The following is a 19051-nucleotide window of genomic DNA, read 5'->3' on the forward strand; positions in this document are numbered from 1 at the left end:
CTCATCTAACACTGGCTACCCGACAAGAGGCTGAGGGCTCGCAACACTTCTAATAGAGGTATTTATGTAACAAAAGATTATACTAAGTCCCACGTTTGCTTAAAGGCATTGTTTAATGGGGAAATGTTTTTTTTTAATAGATGCATCAGTTAATCGCATTGCTCCAGCAGAAACCTGCACTGAAATCCATTTTTCAAAAGAGTGGAAAGATTTATTATTTTTAATATTTAATTTTTAAGTCTGACATAACTAGACATGTTGTTAGTTTTCCAGGTGCCCTCAGTCATGTGACTTGTGCTCTGATAAACTTTAGTCACTCTATAGGGTGAAGACACATGGAGCTACTAGTAGCAGTCAGGGTTGGACTGGGGGGACCACCCTCTGCCACAAACCACCTTTAAACCCCCGCAGCACATGCACATGCTTTGTTTTTACCGTTAGCCACCTAACCTGTGTAAATTAGGTTAAAATGACAGGGCATATTTATTAGCATTGGAGACAAACATCAGAAGTGATGTTGCCCATAGCAACCAATCAGCAATTAGATTTGACATCTCTAGCAAGGTTTGTTTCCAGTATGTAGGTGTATAATAATTTATACACATATAAAGAGAACTCAAGAGGAAACTTCAAGCGACTTCAGAAAAACATTGCACTGCATGTTTTACTACCAGCGATTCACTTTATTACCAGTGGAAAAGATAATATCTTGCTTTACAAAATTTGCAACACTGGGATCTTGAACAATTATTAACATGTATTTATATAGCGCCAACTTATTTCGCAGCACTGACCATAAGAAGCACCCTTCAAGTTGCTTACCTGCAAGCATGCACTGGAAGATCCTTGGTATAATAGGTGTCTTCCTCGTCTTCCTCAAAGTTCAGTTCACCCAACAACTGGCTAGTTTTGCCAACACCATCATCCACTGTGCCATTCTGAAGCATGCCATCAGGACCGTTTACCTAGGGCAGTGCAGAAAAGTTCAACCATAAACTTTAAAGTACAGAAATGATAGGCTTTAAAAATAAATAAATAAAGGAAAATGCTAAAGTGATAAAAATGTAACAAATGCGAAGGGAAGATTTAAAGCAGTCATGTGCTTTGTCTACCTTCTACTTTTTTCCTACATCAAACAATTCGAATCAATATGATGGAATAATTTTGTATGGTCAGGGAAATTACTTACACCTGCAGCCTTAAAGGGGATGTAAAGACAAAAGTAAAAACCTATTTTTACTTCCTTTCGTGAAAAAAAAAAAACCTATCCCCGATATACTTCAATAAAAAAACCTGTAGTTTTTTATGAAAAACCCGATTGTATGCAGTGAAATTCCTCCTTCCCTTGACATGCTCGACTGCTGTGGATAACAATCTCTACACGGTCACAAGCTGCTCTACATGGAAACAAACAGAATGGTCCAAGTTTTACACGGCTGGGAAGGAAGGTGTAGGGGTTGATTGGCATAAAGATTAGCTAAAGCTAGCCAGGTTATGCAAACAAAATATAAAATAACCTTGCACATGGCTTCCCTGCCATTTGAAAGTACGATCGTTTCCTTGCAGAGCAGCTATGGAGCATCTAAAGTTTCCTATCAGTTACAGAAAGTAAAATAAAGGGGGAATTTCACTTTTTCACTGCATATAATCAGTTTTTTTTTTTAAAAAAAACTGTACAAATTTTGTAAAGTATAATGAAGATAGGTTTATTTTTCATTAACGAAAGTAAAAATGGGATTTTATTTTTGTGCTTTGACATCCCCTTTAACATAAATTTCACATCTAAAAACATTTGCTTCTGCTATCATTAACACTCACAGTGACAGTGAATGGTTAGCAGTTGGAATGTTAGGTTGAGGATGCTCACTGAAAAAAACATTCAAAATCTACATTATACATCTGTACATGAACTACTAACACACTAAACATGTTGCTGATGCAACTGCAAGGCATCTTATGGTTATATATTTTCAATGTATTTTGTTTTTAAATTTAAATTTCTTTTTTTAGTAAGATTTTATTTTGCATTTCAAATTTTAACAATACAGAGGGGCAATAGCCCCTTTAGTTATGAGAGGAAGGAAAAAAGAAAAAAACGAGGTGAGCTGGGAGGAAGCTACCAAGTTGAAACATTACATAGACATCAATGTGGCATCCAACATGCATTTCTTTCTAATGTATGGGTCACTGTTAAAGAGATACATTCACTTCCAGTCACTTCCCAGAGGGCTTCAAATTTATCAGGTCATCCACAGGACTAATACACAAGTTTCTGCTTGGGTAAGGAGTCATTAATACGTTTTTTCCAAACGTACAACGCAAGTGGCTTCATGGACTTCCAATGTAGCAATATTGCCTTTTTTGCATAATAGAACAATTGCGAGTAACAGTTTAGCCGGGGATGTCAGTGGTAGTGTTTCCGCGATACCCAGACGGGAGGCTGGATGACTATATTATTAAGTGCTAAGGCGGTTTTAGCATAATTGAATATCTCTCTCTCAAAATCCCTGTATTATTGGGAATTCCCAAAAGACACGGAGGAAGGTACCCACAGCATTGAGGCACTGGTCCGAGACTCTAGTGGTAACACTTAGCTAATCTTTGTGGGGGGGAGGTACACTCTATTAATGAACTTGATCTGTATGTATCTGCCCCTACTAGAGATAGTAAGTTGTGGTACGAATGCTAGGGCATCTTTCCGCATCTCTTTCTCCAAGTCCCGGATATCTTCACCACCAGTGCTGTTTGACTTTATTCACTTAAGTGGCATTTGACTGCAGCATCAAATATACATGTAGGTAAGCATTTAAATTTGGTCTGCAGAGATATAGCACCATGGTAGTTTCAGTGACCACTAGTGGTTTAAGAGTGAACAGAAACTGGAAGGCATGTTTTCTAAGTATCTAAACAACATATTCACTGGGATGGATTCACATTATTATAGGGAAAACTACATTTGCTTGCAAGGGGGGGGGAGAATGACTAATTGGCATAAATTTGAGTAACTACAAAGCAATTTTGTACCGATAAATGGAGGTTTGATCCCCTTGTGTGACTGGTTGAATCATTAATGTTTAACGATATGTATTTATAGTATGCATATTTATTACATAGGAGTGCCACCATGCCACTAGAGATCCCTGAATAATTCTAAGACTACCAGTATAAACCAGCTCTTCCGTCAGCAAAATAATAATGAAACTACTGGGTGTGCCAATTTCTTAGGCATCTTCTGATGACTCAAATCCCTAACCTGGGAACCCAGGCCAGCTGTCTTCTTTAACAAACACACTGGGCCAGACAAGACATACACATGCGCAATACAGAAAACATCTAGGAAATTCTATGCAGCATAAATGTCTACTGGGGAGACAAACAAAAATGGCAGAGGCACTCTCTGCAGAACCTACCCTTAGTGATGTTAGAGATTATAATGAGTGATTTGGGGTTTCACTGTCCTGTTAGTGCTGTCACAGGTAATTCCTAATATAAACAACTTTTTTTGTAACTTTCTTTTCTTGAATTTATGACTCATCACAGCCTGCAAATAACAACGATATCTGCATGATGAGGTCAGTGAGAGAGTAAAACAGACTTAGGTTTTTTTCTGGATAATGGATTTTTCTGGAACTTAGATCACTATATCTTAAAGGGCTTGTTCGCTTTTAAATTAACTTTTAGTCTGATGCAGAGAGCTATATTCTGAGACAATTTGCAATCTTTTTTATTGTGGTTTTTGAGTGTTTTTTTTTTTTAAAACTTTTATTGAGCAGCTCCCCAGTTTGTTATTTCAGCAATAAAGTTTTGAGGGTCCAAATTACCTTATTAACCATGCATTGATATAAATAAGAATCTTGGAAAAGTAGTCAGCACAACGATTATCTCTCCTGTAGAGACTTGGTGCACGTTCCTCAGTGGCCACTTTCCACTGATATCACGACAGCCTTTGTATGTAGAACAGCACCAGACTGTGAAACTTGCTGTTCTACATACAAAGGTTGATATAAATAAGAGACAGGAATATGAATAGGAGACTCGTTTGGGGAGATTGGTCGCCGCAAAAATGAGGCGATTAGTTGCCAGGCGACCAAATCACCCAAAAACGCCTTGTGTGGACTTACCCTTAAAGATAAATAATGACAACCAATGGAAAAGTTGCTTAGAATTGTCAATTATAGAACATACTAAAAGTTAACTTAAAGGTGAACTACCCCTTTAAGCCTGCTAAAAATTCTTTGAATGTTAATTAAACCCAATACGATTGTTTTGCCTCCAATAAGGATTATTTTTTTTCTTAGTTATGATCAAATGCAAAACACTTATTAATACAGAGAAAAGTGCAATTTAAAATGCAGAACTCTATGGATAACAGGTTTCTGTAAAATGAACCACATACTTGTATTTGCTTAAAATGGACTCCATTGGAGATGGCCTTCCAGTTCAGAACTTTCTGGATAATGGTCAGACACCTGCTTGAATTGATGTTCAAAGCTACGCTTTTCTAGATGTGGTATTATCCAGTCTACCATTGGGAATGGCTGGATTCAGTACTGTGTACTGAAGAGAATAAATGTACTGTGTCACTGAAAAGTACAGCTTCTTCCCGACCCAAGGTACATGAGCCAGATAGACTGAAAAATGTGAAAGCTGGCATTTTTGTGCCATACATGCATTTAGACAGAAGCTGTACTTTTTAGTGAAGATACACAGAGCTACAGAAGAGAGAGGATCTGCTCATTTCTGCTTGCAAATATAAAAAAAACAAAGGCTGAGAGCAACAGAGCCAACGTTATGGGTGTACTTTCTCTGAATCCTAAATGATTATGCCATAATGAATTCTTTACAACAACCAAGTGTGTTTATTGTTTGCAGCTACTTAGATTGTAAGCACAGCAAGGAGGTCCCTCACACCCTACCGTTTCATTTTGTAAACCGTATTTAAATTTTTTGCAGGTTCCCATTTGATCGTCATTTATTTATATAGTGCCAGCATGTTATGTTGTGCTTTGCATACATTTATAATAAACAGAGGTCATACCATTACTTAGGGTATAAGGTTATACAGCTGGAAATTTTAAAGGTAAAGGGGAAAAAAAGCAGGTAAAGATTTTTTTCTTTTATATTTAAACTGCAGTCCAATTTTAAAGTATTAAATAAGCAATGTTTGCCAGTTTACTGATTTAGGCTAAGAGAAGCCAGTATTTACCTTAGAATTCATCTACTCCGGTACTCTGAATAAATATCAACCCAAGCACACATGAGCCTTCAGGATGTAGTTGTCATTCAAAAGCTTTAGATGCCAAAACACACATTTCACTTAAAGCGATACGGACACTTTCCAATAAAAATCATGGGAACGTGTCAGTATCAAGTACGGTAGTTGCTGCACCAGGAGTATTTGAACTGAAAGCCCTCCTCAAAGCCGCCCCCAGCCCTGCGAACCTGCTTTGACACAACACTCCGACACTGCTAAAAGACCTTCTGTGCAGTTTCAGTGACACTGGGCTGGGGACGGCGCAATGTGAGCAGGTCGGCTGCGCAAAGGTTCGCGGGACTGTGGGAGCAGCTTTGAGGGGGACTTTCAGGGAAAATTTTTCAGGGGGAAGAAATTACTTGATACTGACACGTTCCTACGATTTTTATAGGAACTTGTCAGTATCGCTTTAAGGCAACTTACAGCACTAAAAAGGAGCCAAGAAAACTCATTGGGTTTGCTTTTACTGATGAATGTTATTTTACATTCTACACTGGTAAAAGTGCTTATACGGTTTAACATTATGGGAGTGCACCAATTCTTTTATGCTTGACTGTACTTTATGGCATGTCATATGCACCATGTTATGTAATTATACATAATTTGACACGATTTCTAAAAAAACTAAATTGTTGAGACTTCTAAAGAGCAGTCTAGTGATGTGCAGTTCAATGACCACCATTTAAAAGCTGGAAAGAGACAGAAGATTCAAAAATGAAATAAAAATTCAAGAGTTGCTAAGAATTGGCCATTCGACAACATACTAAAGGTCCCCATAGACGCAAAGATTTATCTTGCCGAACAACCGAAGTCCGACCAATCCTTTGAAATTATCGTGTGGTTAGTGGGATTCGAACGATCGAACAGCTTACGATTTTTCGGCCGACATCTGTCATAAAATTGATAGGCCAGGTTAAAAAAATCTTTGTCATCCCAGTGCAATCTATCTATGTTTGCAGGGCCAAGCAGGTAGCTACCCTTTGTTTTCCTGGCAAATTGGTTTTTTCAGTTGATGGACAATTCGTACGATCGTTCCGAGATAATCGTGGTCTCACGATGAAGATCGGATCTTTTAAAAATCTCAACATCTATGGCCAGCTTAAAGGTTAACTTAAACCATGACTGCTTGTGGCTGAAAAGAAGAAAATACCTCAAACAATGATTTACCATCTAATGGAAAAACTTTTCAGAAGAGAAGTTGTTACAAACTTCACAATTATAACCTTGATTTTGGAATGTGATATTGGTCTGGCCATAAATGAAACATACACTCATCTGTGTAGTAAATATGTTGCATGTTATGTAAAAAGCATAGTGTTTTAAGTGTCGTTTCCCAGAAGCCAAAGATCGCAAATAAAAAAAAAAAAATTACCTGCTGCAGCTGTGCAATGATACCTGGAACATATATGGCAGCCGTTTTCTGGCCCAAATTTCACTTTAACCAATATATTAAGGTTTTGAATATCAGATTTATGCCTTACATAGGTTTCATTTTTTTAGATTTAGGATTTCCCAATTTTACACCATCCTCTTTAAAAGAGAACTAAAGCTTAACTAAAGAAGTAGGCTATAAATGTTGTACATTATAATTTTGGTTTCTGTACAAGCCCAAGGCAACCACAGTCCTTTAGCAGTAAAGATATGTGCCCCTAAAGATCCCCCCAGTAGCTCCCCATCATCTTCTCTTCTGATTCACTGCACATGACAGATGCACAATATGCTGTATATTGATAATATAAATATTATTAAACAAGGCTGATTAGTAATCAATACAGACAATTACTACATGGCAGCACAGAAACCAGTGCAATTAGCATCAGAATTAAATAATCAGCCTTGTTGCATCATCTTATATTACATGCCAACCTAATTTTCAGCTTGATAATTTGTGCTGTTCAACGCACACTGAGCATGCGAGTGTCGCAGAAACTTTCCAAGATGGTGACCCCCAGTAACAAGTTTGAAGTCCTGGATCATTACTGCTATTGAGAAGCTGACATTTTAAGCTGGTGCAATATGTTCAGCCTATAAGATATGACATGTATAGCCATATTCATTTTTAGGGTTTAGTTCTCCTTTAAAGGGTTTGTTCACCTTCCAATACGTTTTCAATCCAATTGCTTTCAGATAGTTACCCAGAAAAAAAATACTTTTTAAGTTATTTTCAATTATATACGTGTGATTGTTTTTCTAATATACAAGTGTAAAGCTTATTTTTCACCTTCTAAAGCAGAGCTGGGAGGTAGGTCATCGACTCTGTAAACTGTTCTAAATTGATACATTTAGTTGATACTTTTCTTATCTTTGTCCCTGCTGAGCAGAATCTCTGTGTTATATTAAAGGCAGCAGTTAGAATTGATACAAAATTACTTTATTTTTCAAAATCTGTTTGAAGTTGAATATCTCTGGTTGAATATCTCTGGTGTTTGAGTCTATCAGTTCAGTAATTCAGGCGCAGACTCTAAACTGTTACAAATTTTGCAAAATTTAGTTGATACATTTCTCAGCAGCATCTCTGGAGTATTAGCAACTATTGTATCAATTCTAAGGGTCAGGCCACACTGGGCGTTTTGGGGAGATTTGGTTGCCTGGCGACTAATCGCCTAGTTTTTGCGGCGACCAATCTCCCCAAACGCTTATCCCTCACTGGGCTGGCTAAAAATATAAAAACGCCGGCACTAATCACACGCGAGTTTGGGCGACTTTGGGTATACGAATCGCAGCGTGTGATTAGCACCGGCGTTTTTTCATTTTAGCCGGCGCAGAGTGAGGGAAGGCGTTTGGGGAGATTGGCGCCACAAAAACTAGGTGATTAGTCGCCAGGCGACCAAATCTCCCCAAAACGCCCAGTGTGGCCTGACCCTAACAGCTGCCTCTAATGAAATCCAGAGATTCTGCTCAGCAGGGACAAAGATAAGAAATGTATCAACTAAATGTATCCATTTAGAACAGTTTACAGGGTCGGCGACCCCCCCTCCAAGAGCTGCTTTAGAAGGTGAAAAATACACTTTTATAAATGTAATAATTAATATTAGAAAAACGGTGACAGATAGAAAATAGATAGGAATTGGAAAAGGTTATTTCTTGTGATCTATCAGAAAACAACTAGTTGTTTGAAGGTGAACAACGCCTTTAAACTTGGATTTTGGGGGGGGGAATTAAAAAAAAATAAAAGATTTGAAAAAGGTCTTTATTTCTTGGGGAACAATCTGAAAACAATTGAACTGAATATCATCCCACATCCTACTGTGTATCCCACAGATATTATACATCATTCACATTAGACCTTGTCCCAGCAGAAGCATACAATCTATTTCTATGTAAAGAGCTCCTAGGGCTGAGGACGTGAAAGCAACAGTACCATCAGGGGAGAAAGGAGTAGACAATATGTGCAAGTTCAGCAAGGAGAGCAGTGGTTTCGATTTTCCAATAAGCTACGATTCCTTATGTATAGTAATGTACAAAATGCCCACAGGTACAGATGGTTAAACTACACTATGTGAAAGTCACGACACGAGGCGTAAAGCTAAGAGTCAATCAAAGCTGACAGCTCGCAGTTCAATAAACTAAGTCTGTTTTCCAGACCAATAACACAGTCGTGAACATGTGACGTATTGTGGAAAAATGTTCGGAAAACCGGCCATATCGGGTTTATGAGAGTAGCACATTTCGAGTGGACTCCATCCTACTAGCATAATGCCGCCTGGAACGGGCAGTGGGAACGACACACGCGAGGCCTGACAAGCACATTCCCGCCCCCGGAAGCAACCATAGCGCTCACCTGACCGTCCAGTTGGCTCTGGCTTTGTCCTTGTGTCTGGCTCGGCAACGTGAAGTCTGTAAACTCGAACTCTGAGCCCTGAGTGTCGGCCCCGAGCAACTCGGCCTCCTCTGTATCCAAGAAGGTGAGGGTTTGCGAGCTGGGCCCGTACGCCTCCACGCTCATTGTAATGGCCGAAGAGACAGGAAACCGATCAAATTCTAAATCCCTATAAAGCGTTTAGACTCCTATGGCTTCGATACTACCACGAAGCCCTTATGTAATATCCACCAAACACGGGTAAAAAGAATAAATATGAACTGCCTCCGACCAAGCTCCCTCCGTCCTAGATGACGTCAGTCGTAGCAGCACAGGAAGGAACGCGCTTGCGCGCCAACGTGACGTAATGGCGTCGGTACGACAGCAGTAGCTATGAGTTGCTATTGACAACCGGGTTGGATGCCTGCCTGTAATTTGTTATTCCACTGCATTATTCTCAGGCATTCACGCGCGGTTTAAAGACTATTATTGGTTCAGATCAGAAAATGGAACATCGTTGGTAGAGGAAGAGCCGGTCTTTAATATGGGAGGTGCCTAAAGTGACGTAACGGATACGTAGCAACCACAAAACTAGGCTGAATCGAGAATGCATTTAGTGATTTCAAGAACTAAGAGTTATGAGTGTCATCAGTGCGTATCATCATGTAGATGTTAACTAATTTTCTATAACGCGGCTCATTTTTATATACGGCATTATGTTTTTATGGAGGCCGGGTCCAGTGGGCTCCTGTCATGTGGACTATGCATGAGAATTATGGCGCTTTTTGGGCGTGAGAAAGAAACACGAACACTTCTTGTCTCGATCAAGGCAACTTGATTTGAAGCAAGTCAGAAAGTTAAAGGGTTTGTTCACCTCTGCGTTAACTTTTAGTATGATGTAGGGCAGGGGTCCCCAACCTTTTTCACTCGTGAGCAACATTCAGATGTAAAAAGTGTTGGGGAGCAACACAAGCATGAAAAATGTTCCTGGGTGGTGCCAAATAAGGGCTGTGATTGGCTATTGGTAGCCCCTATGTGGACTGCCAGCCTACATGAGGTTCTGGTTGGCAGTACATCTGGTTTTCATGCAACCAAAACTTGCTTCCAAGCCAGGAATTAAAAAATAAGCACCTGCTTTGAGGCCACTGAGAGCAACATCCAAGGGGTTGGGGAGCAACATGTTGCTCGCAAGCTACTGGTTGGGGACCACTGATGTAGGGAGTGATATTCTGAGACTATTTGTCTGTGGTTTTAATTTTTTATTATTTGTGGCTTTTTAGTTCTTTAGCCTTTTATTCACCAGCTCTCAAGTTTGTAATTTCAGCAATCTGGTTGCTAGGGTCCAAATTAACCTAGCAACCATGCATTTATTTGAATAGGAGACTGGAATATGAATTGGAGAGGCCTGAATAGAAAGACCATTAATAAAAAGTATCTAACAATACACTTGTAGCCTTACAAAGCATTTGTTTTTAGATGGGGTCTGTGACCCTGATTTGAAAACTGAAAAGTGTCAGAAGACAAAGGCAAATAATTCAAAAACTATAAAAAATAAATAATGAAGACCAATTGAAAAGTTACTTAGAATTGGCCATTCTTGAACATACTGAAAGTTAACTTAAAGGCGAACAACCCCTTTAAAGTGAATTAGTACCAGTTAAAGAAGAAAGAAAAAAGGCCCGGCAACCTGGCAGGCCAATCTGATACTGATGCTGCACTACTGCTATACTTTCAACAAGACCTGTAGTAGGCAGCTAACATGCTTAAAGTTGTTAAGCACAATCAGTTGTGATTTAATAATATTTTTTTCATACACAATATGAGGCAGCTAAATTACTGGCATACGTGTAATAAAAGTGTCAGTTACATTGATCACCTACCTTTCATACAAGAGAGTTAAAAACCTAGCATATAGACTACTAAGTTTCTTGTAAACAAAGGTATTAATAATAGGTTCATTGATACTTGTAAAAATTAATACTTTCTTTAAAAATTGCCCCTTTATTTAAGCTGCCTATAGATCTGCTACATTCCCTGTCCATGCTTTAAATAAGGAGTGGGTGTGTCTTAACAGTCCCTGCCAGAAGCACAGTGGGAGGTATAGCCAATCACAGCCCTGCAGTCATGCAAGCAAAGACAGTCTTCAGTTCTCTATTAGGTCCACCAAGCTTCTGATTGTTTCTTATGCTACAGTGCTGAGTGCTGCTGGCTCCCTTGCACAGTCTGAGAATTTAGCTGGCAAGAAGTGAAACAGATGGGTGGGGCTAGTCGAGTTTTGGGGGAATTTTTCAATAAAGCAGCCTAAAACAAATATTTTTTAAGCACATTTTTAAGTATGTAAAATAATTTAATGTAATGGCATACACATGTCCAAAGAGTCTCCTTTAAAAGGACTAAAGCTGGCTAAAAATGGACTGATATTAGCTGCACCTGAGGAAGGGGTTGACCCCAAAAGCTTGTGCCAACTCTGCTGGAATAAAATGTTCTAAAAGGCAAAGCCAAGTGTTTGGTGTGCTTCCTCCCTATGGGAATTCTTGTATGAAAAATTGGCTTGGAAGTAGCTGGAGGAGTTGAATGCACCCTATGGAAAGAAAGTAAGTGGTGTGCCGAAGAAAATGTGTTCTGATATTAGCTGCCCATTCAATCAACAAGTCTTTTGGGCTGCTATTATGGGATTAAAATAAAGGTCTCTCCATTTGATATCTAATTGGAGCTTGGTGGGATCTGAACAAAAAGGTTTGCAAATCCTATTCAGCAAATTTGCAGTCCTCTCCTGATGGGATTACTAGGCAGTGCATGGGGCAGATTTACTAAAGGGCAAAGGGGCCATCGCTAGCGAAAATTTGCCAGAAATCCCATCAGCAGGGACATCGGCAATTTACTAGAGGACAATTCACTAGCGAAAGAGACCGTAGTTAGCCCTATCGCCAGGTGAATTTTTACTGAGGCGAATGATTGTTACTCCGCAAATTCACTAAAAGTGCAAATTTTACAGAACGTTTCCTCTTTCGCCAGAGTTTCCTTCGCTATCTTGGACCTGGTAAAATGAAGCTACACCCTCTTAAATCTTATGTCAGTGACATCATATCCTGTATGCTGAAAAGTTATTAAAATGATAAAAAAATGCTGAATTTTTTTCATATTTTAAAGCAGGATTGTGTTTAAAAGGTGTAACTATTACAAATTTTTGTTTTAACCATTTGAGGGGTATGCCACATTTGATTTAGGGTGGGCTCATGTCTAGGGCATTAGAGGATCTCTTTTGTCTTTATTTTGCTTCCTTGAACATTCTTAATAATAAGTGGCCACTTTAAGCCTTTGTACCAACATCTCTAATAAAGACATATATCGACTATATGTACCTGCTCCAATACCTGCCCCAGCACAAGTGTACTAAAAAAGTTTCGCTACGCAGTAATGAACATTAGCAAACGTTTGCTATGAAATTCTGGCGCTGACGAGTTAACGCTAGTGAAACTTCGCCAGCGTTCAGCTGCTTAGACATAACTTCACATTTTAGTGAATTAGTGTAGTGGTAGCAGTAGAGGAGTGGCAAAGACTCACCCTTTAGTAAATTTGCCCACATGTGATTCAGTTGTCTTCGGGGCTGGAAATTAGATCAGTTTTATATATATATATATATATATCTATATATATATATATAGCCAGGGCCAGATTTCCACACCCTGAGGCCTCACTGTCCTAGGGCCTGCCCCCCCCCCCCGCACACGCAAACAAATGCACCATGGGGTTCGGGAACTCTGCATTCAACATTGTGCCCTAGGCCCGGGCCTTTGTGGCCTCTTCACAAATCCGGGCCTGTATATAGCCATAACTGCAATAATGACAACATTGATCTGGGACTCAGATCCACCTTCAAAGTGAATTACTGTTTTTCGATTTACTATTAGAGAAATTGGATGGGGCCAGTTTAAGCTCTAGTGTTTTTGGAAAGTCCACCTTGACTAATACATTACTACATTACTTTACTTGAAAATTTACAACCGCAATCTCTGAAAAATTTACATGGGAGATTCAGAGCTATCCCAATAAATGGTTAAACTAGGGAGCTCTTAATGAAAGCAAGATTGAACGATAACAGGACAAAAAGGAAAACACTGCTGATGGAGTCATTAGTGTATAGTCTCTTTTATTAATCAGTGGCAGGATATAAAATCTATATTTTCTAAACATTGTGTTGAGGGGTGACTTGGTAGAAATTATCACCAGGGATAACAGCAAGGAATGAGAAAGTTTACATGACTCTTTAGTTCATAGTCATTATACTGAACCAAGAGCTTAGAATAAGATTATTACTTCTACAAAAGGCCCTAACAAATGTTATATATGGAAATCTCCTAAATACACAGATCCACTGATGGAGTGTAAAACCAGTAACAGGTCAGGTTTATCAATTACATATTTTTAAAACCAAGGGAGTTTATTATAGTACTCAGTACATCTGCCCCAAATTATATATAGGCAATACCTTTTCTGAACGCCACAAATGGGTACGTACACAGACATAAAGAATTTTTCAATTCTCATTAAGGCTGTATAAAGTTGATTGGTATAGAAAAAGTTTTCTTGGGCATTATTCAGGAAAATTTGGACATATATTTTGGTGAAAATACAGTTTATTGACAAAAGACCTTGAGTCTAAACAAAGGGCTTTACTGTCACACATTTTATTTGGAAAATTACGTTTTCATTTGAAAAGCCCGAGCCATTGATTTAGGGATAATATATCTGCAATAAAATACCACTATTTCTTATTTGTAGTTTATCTGTTTTACAAAAACATTTAATAATTCCAATCTATTGCTGCATGCCTCCATTTTTTTATAGACATATCTCTAGGAAACTCATCATGGCGAAATCTGCACAAGAATAATTCTTACCTGGCTAATTCAAAAAGTATTCCAATCGGAATACTGACACAGCAGTATCTAACTGAATGACACCCATCACATGGATTTGTTTTTAATAGAGTTTATTACATACAATTGAGTTATAAATACAATAATATTTATTTTTGTAAAAATAGAATACTTTTATTAAGTTTTATTTTTAATGTCACTTAAGGCCAATTGTGTAGTAGGAGTCTGGTCTTAGCATACTTTTCTGACTATAAGTGCCTTTTTTTCTCTTCAGGTTAAGACCTCAGTTATTGAGCTGCTTATTTAAGATTCCTAATCTGCCTATAAACCCAGACAAGAGAAAATAATTCTTAAAGGAGAAGGAAAGATACCAAAGCAGTTTATTGCCAATAGATTAGCCACAATAGTGCAAGCTATAACACTCTATTTATTCTGCAGAATGTATTACCATCCCTGGGTAAACAGCTTTAGAAGTTCTCTGTTTGCTTAGGATAGCAGCCGCCATATTAGCTTGGTGTTAAATAAATTTTTGCCAGTCTCTCTCTGCTGGCTCATGGCTCTGGGCTCAGATTACTGCTGTGGGGAGAGGAGGGAGGGGAGAGGAGCTAACTGGGCATGCTCAAGCCCTAGCCCTGGAGGTTTAAGATGAAAACAGGAAGTCTGATACAGAAGCCCATGTGTACACAATAGAAGGAGAGAAATGCAGTGTTTCTTTTGACAGAGCACTCAGAGTAGCATTACTTTTTTTTTTTTACTGGTGTATTTATATAGACCTTTCTGATAAAGCTTACTTAATTTTAACCTTTCCTTCTCCTTTAAGATCAAATATATCAGTAATATGTATTGTGTATATAGATGTAAATATATGTATTTTAAAAAAAATAATATTTCAATGTAGAGTGTAGTAGATCATCAACTGCATCAAAAGAAGTCATTTAACTACAAACTGTTTTGAAAATCTTTCAGGAAGGGACCTAATCAATCCTGTAGGAAGTGACTCAATTACAAACTGTTTAAGAATCCTGCAGGTGATTCTAACAATTTGTCAGCCTCTGTGAAAGTGCAAGTGAACTGCAAGAAAAGCATTAGGCCTCTGTTTTATTTTTAAATGTGTGTTCAGGGAAAGTTTGCGTCCTGTAGTAACCATCAAATCTGCAACAGAGCCAGAGGGAAGCTGGCTGGAATAAAATCAATGAGAAGAGGATGCTGCCTGGAGTGTGAACACAAAAGAGGGAACAAGAAGCTGAGCAACAATCACATTTACAAAAGCTTGACAGGAGGGCATTTATGTGCAAAAATGAGATGATCACACTGTAAGTATAATTTTACTCCATGTGCCTGCTCCTCAATGACTCATTAATGGAAGTCACTGGGGCTCATTTATTAACACTGGGCAAATTTGTCTATAGCAACCAATCAGTGTTTAGCTATTTAAAGCCAACTTGTCAGGTATCAGGGCGAGTCTGAAGGTATAAGCCTCCCCCACGCTTCCCACTGAGCTGCGCCCTGAGGGTTGGTACAGGACGGTCCCAGATAAGGAATAGCAGGAGTGCCGATAGAGCCCACAGAAAATAACAGTTTGTGAATAAGGACTCAGCACTTATCTGCAAACGAAGAGACGAAGTCAGGAACAAGCCGGGTCATACACTAGAGACAATCAGGAAGCTGGAGCCGGTTAGGGAATAAACGAGTAGAGTAGTCAGGAGAAGCCGAGGTCGGAATCAGAAGTATCAGTCACAAAATCCAGGGGTAATCAGAAGAGTAGTCAGGAACAAGCCGTGGTCGTAATCAGAAGAATCATCAAAGTCAAAACGCTTAGTGTCAGTAGAGACGATCACCTCGCATTGAGCCTAGGCCTGAGCGTCCTCTTAACCTCAGGGCGCATGCTTGCGTCAGGACGCGCGCCTGCGTCAGAACGTGCGCCTGCGTCATGACGCGCACCTGAGCACACGCGCCAACAACAGTCGCTGGCGCAGAGCCACCGGCTGATTCAGGAGGTGACGTCAGCTCAACCCGGAGCTGTTCTGCTGAGCCCTGACACAGCTGAAAGGAGAACAATGAATGCAACACTTTGATTGATTGCCATGGGTTACTGCCCATGGGCAAATTTGCCCAGTATGGATAAATGAACCCCACTGCGTCTTCATAGATGGTAGTATGGCTGCCACCTGGCAAAAGTGATGCATTATACCAATGTTATTAAAAAATATAAGAAGGACAGTATTTTTTCCATAAAAGGTGGCAGCCTTACATTGGAGCTAAGGAGACGTCATACCAGACAGCAAGCAGGTGACAAGACGAGTGGGAGAAATGCCAGCAGAACTGACAAAAAGAGACAGGGCTGCAGACACCAATTGCAACTCTGCCTCAAATGCTTGGACTCTGCGTGGTGCATCTGAAGGAATCCAGTCTGGGAGAAGTTACCAACCTCCAGGGCCAGCCAGGGACCTGAGGCCTATTTACAATAGTGATGGGCGAATCTGACACGTTTCGCTTGGAACCTGGGGTTTTCTGGATAACAGATTCTTCTGTAATTTGGATCTTCATACCTTAAGTCTGCTAAAAAAACATGTAGACATTAAATAAACCCAATAAGCTGGTTTTGCTTGCCATGTGAATTAATAATATCTTATTTTGGATCAAGTTAAAGGAATGGTTTCCTTATTACAGAGAAAAGAAAATCATTTTTAAAAATTTGGATTACAGTATTTGATTATATTGGAGTCTATGGGAGCCTTTCTGTAATTTGAAGCTTTCTGGATAACGGGTTCCAGGTAACAGGTCCCATACCTGTGCTACCAACGAAGTATATTGTTATGGAATTGGAATATTTACATAAAGATGGGTTTTACATATGAGCTGTTTTATGCAATATATTTTATAGACACCTACATTATTCAAGGGTATAGTTTTCCTTTAACGAAAAAGCTTAACTCCATTTTCTGCATGAATCTTATCGGCGTTAATGCAATGCCCCCCCCAAATGAAGTCTGGCACCAGTATGAAATTATATAAACCAGATAAATTGTTATAAAATAATAAAATAATGCCTCAAAGGTAGTGTAATTAATTGAACCTTCTTTACAGTGGCTTGTTTCTGAAATGTAACTCCCGTCTGTCCTTCTTCAAATAATCAGTCAATACTGATGGGCTGACTTGCTAAAGGTCATGTGCCTCATTCTGATTTACACTAAAATGCCTCTTGTTATTAAGAAAATGTCATTATTCTTTTGTCAATAACTGTGTGGGAAATATAGCAGCCCCCTGGAGTGTTCTTCCAGTCAGCCAGTATTCATAGTTCCTTATATGCTGATAATACTGTTTTATATATTTTTATGAATATAGTTATATATTATGTGGAATATCCATGTTATTATGTTTTGCTTATAATGCTGTCATTTTGTTCAAGTTAAAGGAGAAGGAAAGTTTAAAACTAAGTAAGCTTTATCAGAAAGGTCTATATAAATACACCAGTAAAAAATAAAAAAAGTAATGCTACCCTGAGTCCTCTGTCAAAAGAAACACTGCATTTCTTTCCTTCTATTGTGTACACATGGGCTTTTGTATCAGACTTCCTGCTTTCCGCTTAAACCTACTTGCCCCGGGCATGAGCATGCTCAGTTTGCTCCTCTCCCCCCCCCCTCCATTCTCTGCTGTAATCTGAACCCAGATCTATAAGTGAGCAGGGAGAGACTCAGGCAGGAAGTGATGTCACACCAAGCTAATACTGCAGCTGCTATCATAAACATACAGAGAGCTTCTACTCAGGTATGGTAAAACAAGAATAAATATAGCATTCTAACTTGCACTATTGCAGCTAATCTATTGGCAATAAAATGCCTCCGTAGCTTTCCTTCTCCTTTAATATTACCAGAGGTTGATTCCCTATTAACATCTTTCATATCCAGGGCCTCCATCAGAAATCATGGGGCCCTGTATAACAAAGTATTCTGGCCCCACCCCTATAGAAAAGGCCACACAGACATGAGTGCTAAAACAGTAAATAAACACTTTTGACCAAAGGATTATTAAGCCTGCCACTGTATACATTGGCACAATTATTGGCCAGGGCCACCTACCCGTTAATATATTAAAAAAACCTGTTGGTGGCCAGGACCCCCTACCTAACCAAGGAACACTGGTGGACATTGGACATGGATCCCTACAATTTAAAAAAAAATTGGTGGCCAGGCTCCCCTGCCTAACTTAAGTTCAGTGGTAAACAGGGCATGGTCCATTACATGTTAAAAAAAATAAACACTGGTGTCCATGACCCCCACCAAACTAAAGTTCAACAGGTGGACAGGGCAGGGCTTATTAAAGGGAAACTATCCCCCCAACAATGTAGGTGTCTATAAACATATATATTGCATAAAAAAGCTCATATGTAAAACCCTGCTTCATGTAAATAAACCATTTTCATTATAATATATGTTTTTTTTACTATTATGTGCCATTGGGTAATGATGAATAGAACATTGCCATTTTACAAAACAAGGGCCGCCCTCTGGGATCCTAGGATTCACAGTGCACACAAACATGCTTGATAAAGAGTGGATTGCCACTCGAAACGTGGCACTATGTTGCAGTACTGCTATGCAAAGATTTGCATACATTGAAGGCGGTTTTAATGAAAACTGGGAGTGCTGTCAATGGATATATATTTACAAACATACCATACATGTTAGGTCACATGACCCAATTAACAGACAGAGTTCTGTCTTTTGCCTCCACACTTCTTCCTTTTACAGTTAGAGCTGTAATATATCTGGTCAGATGATCTCTGTGGCAGCAGACAGACCATCACGAAATGGTGGTTCAAGACAAGAGACAATGTAAAAGGGCAATAGTTACTTTAATATATATTCCAGTTTAGTAAGATTCCTAAATTTGATATAAACTATCTGTTGCTTGAGTATTCATTTTTGGAGTATAGTTTTCCTTTAACTGATTCTCTCGCTTTTTTGATCAAATTAGCTCATACCACTTTGCCTTATACTGTTATTCCAATAATTCCCAATTTTAATGTAATATTCTTTTTTCGAACAATTTATTTTTATTTCACCAAACTGAAGATGGGTATGTTTTTTCACCTTTGTTTATGATGACAGCTAGTAA

General features: G+C 38.9%; 1 protein-coding gene across 1 annotated transcript in view; it reads right to left on the bottom strand.

The window, feature by feature from the left end:
* Positions 1 to 9340, bottom strand: part of upf1.S (UPF1 regulator of nonsense transcripts homolog S homeolog) — a 34090-nt gene extending 24750 nt beyond the window's left edge. The window contains 2 exon segments of the mRNA NM_001092393.1: positions 823 to 965; positions 9036 to 9340. Of these exon segments, the coding sequence (NP_001085862.1) occupies positions 823 to 965; positions 9036 to 9200 (308 nt within the window). The 5' untranslated portion in view covers positions 9201 to 9340.
* Between the last annotated feature and the right edge of the window lie 9711 nt (positions 9341 to 19051).

Source organism: Xenopus laevis, chromosome 1S, assembly GCF_017654675.1.
Source record: "Xenopus laevis strain J_2021 chromosome 1S, Xenopus_laevis_v10.1, whole genome shotgun sequence".
Lineage (NCBI taxonomy): Eukaryota > Metazoa > Chordata > Amphibia > Anura > Pipidae > Xenopus > Xenopus laevis.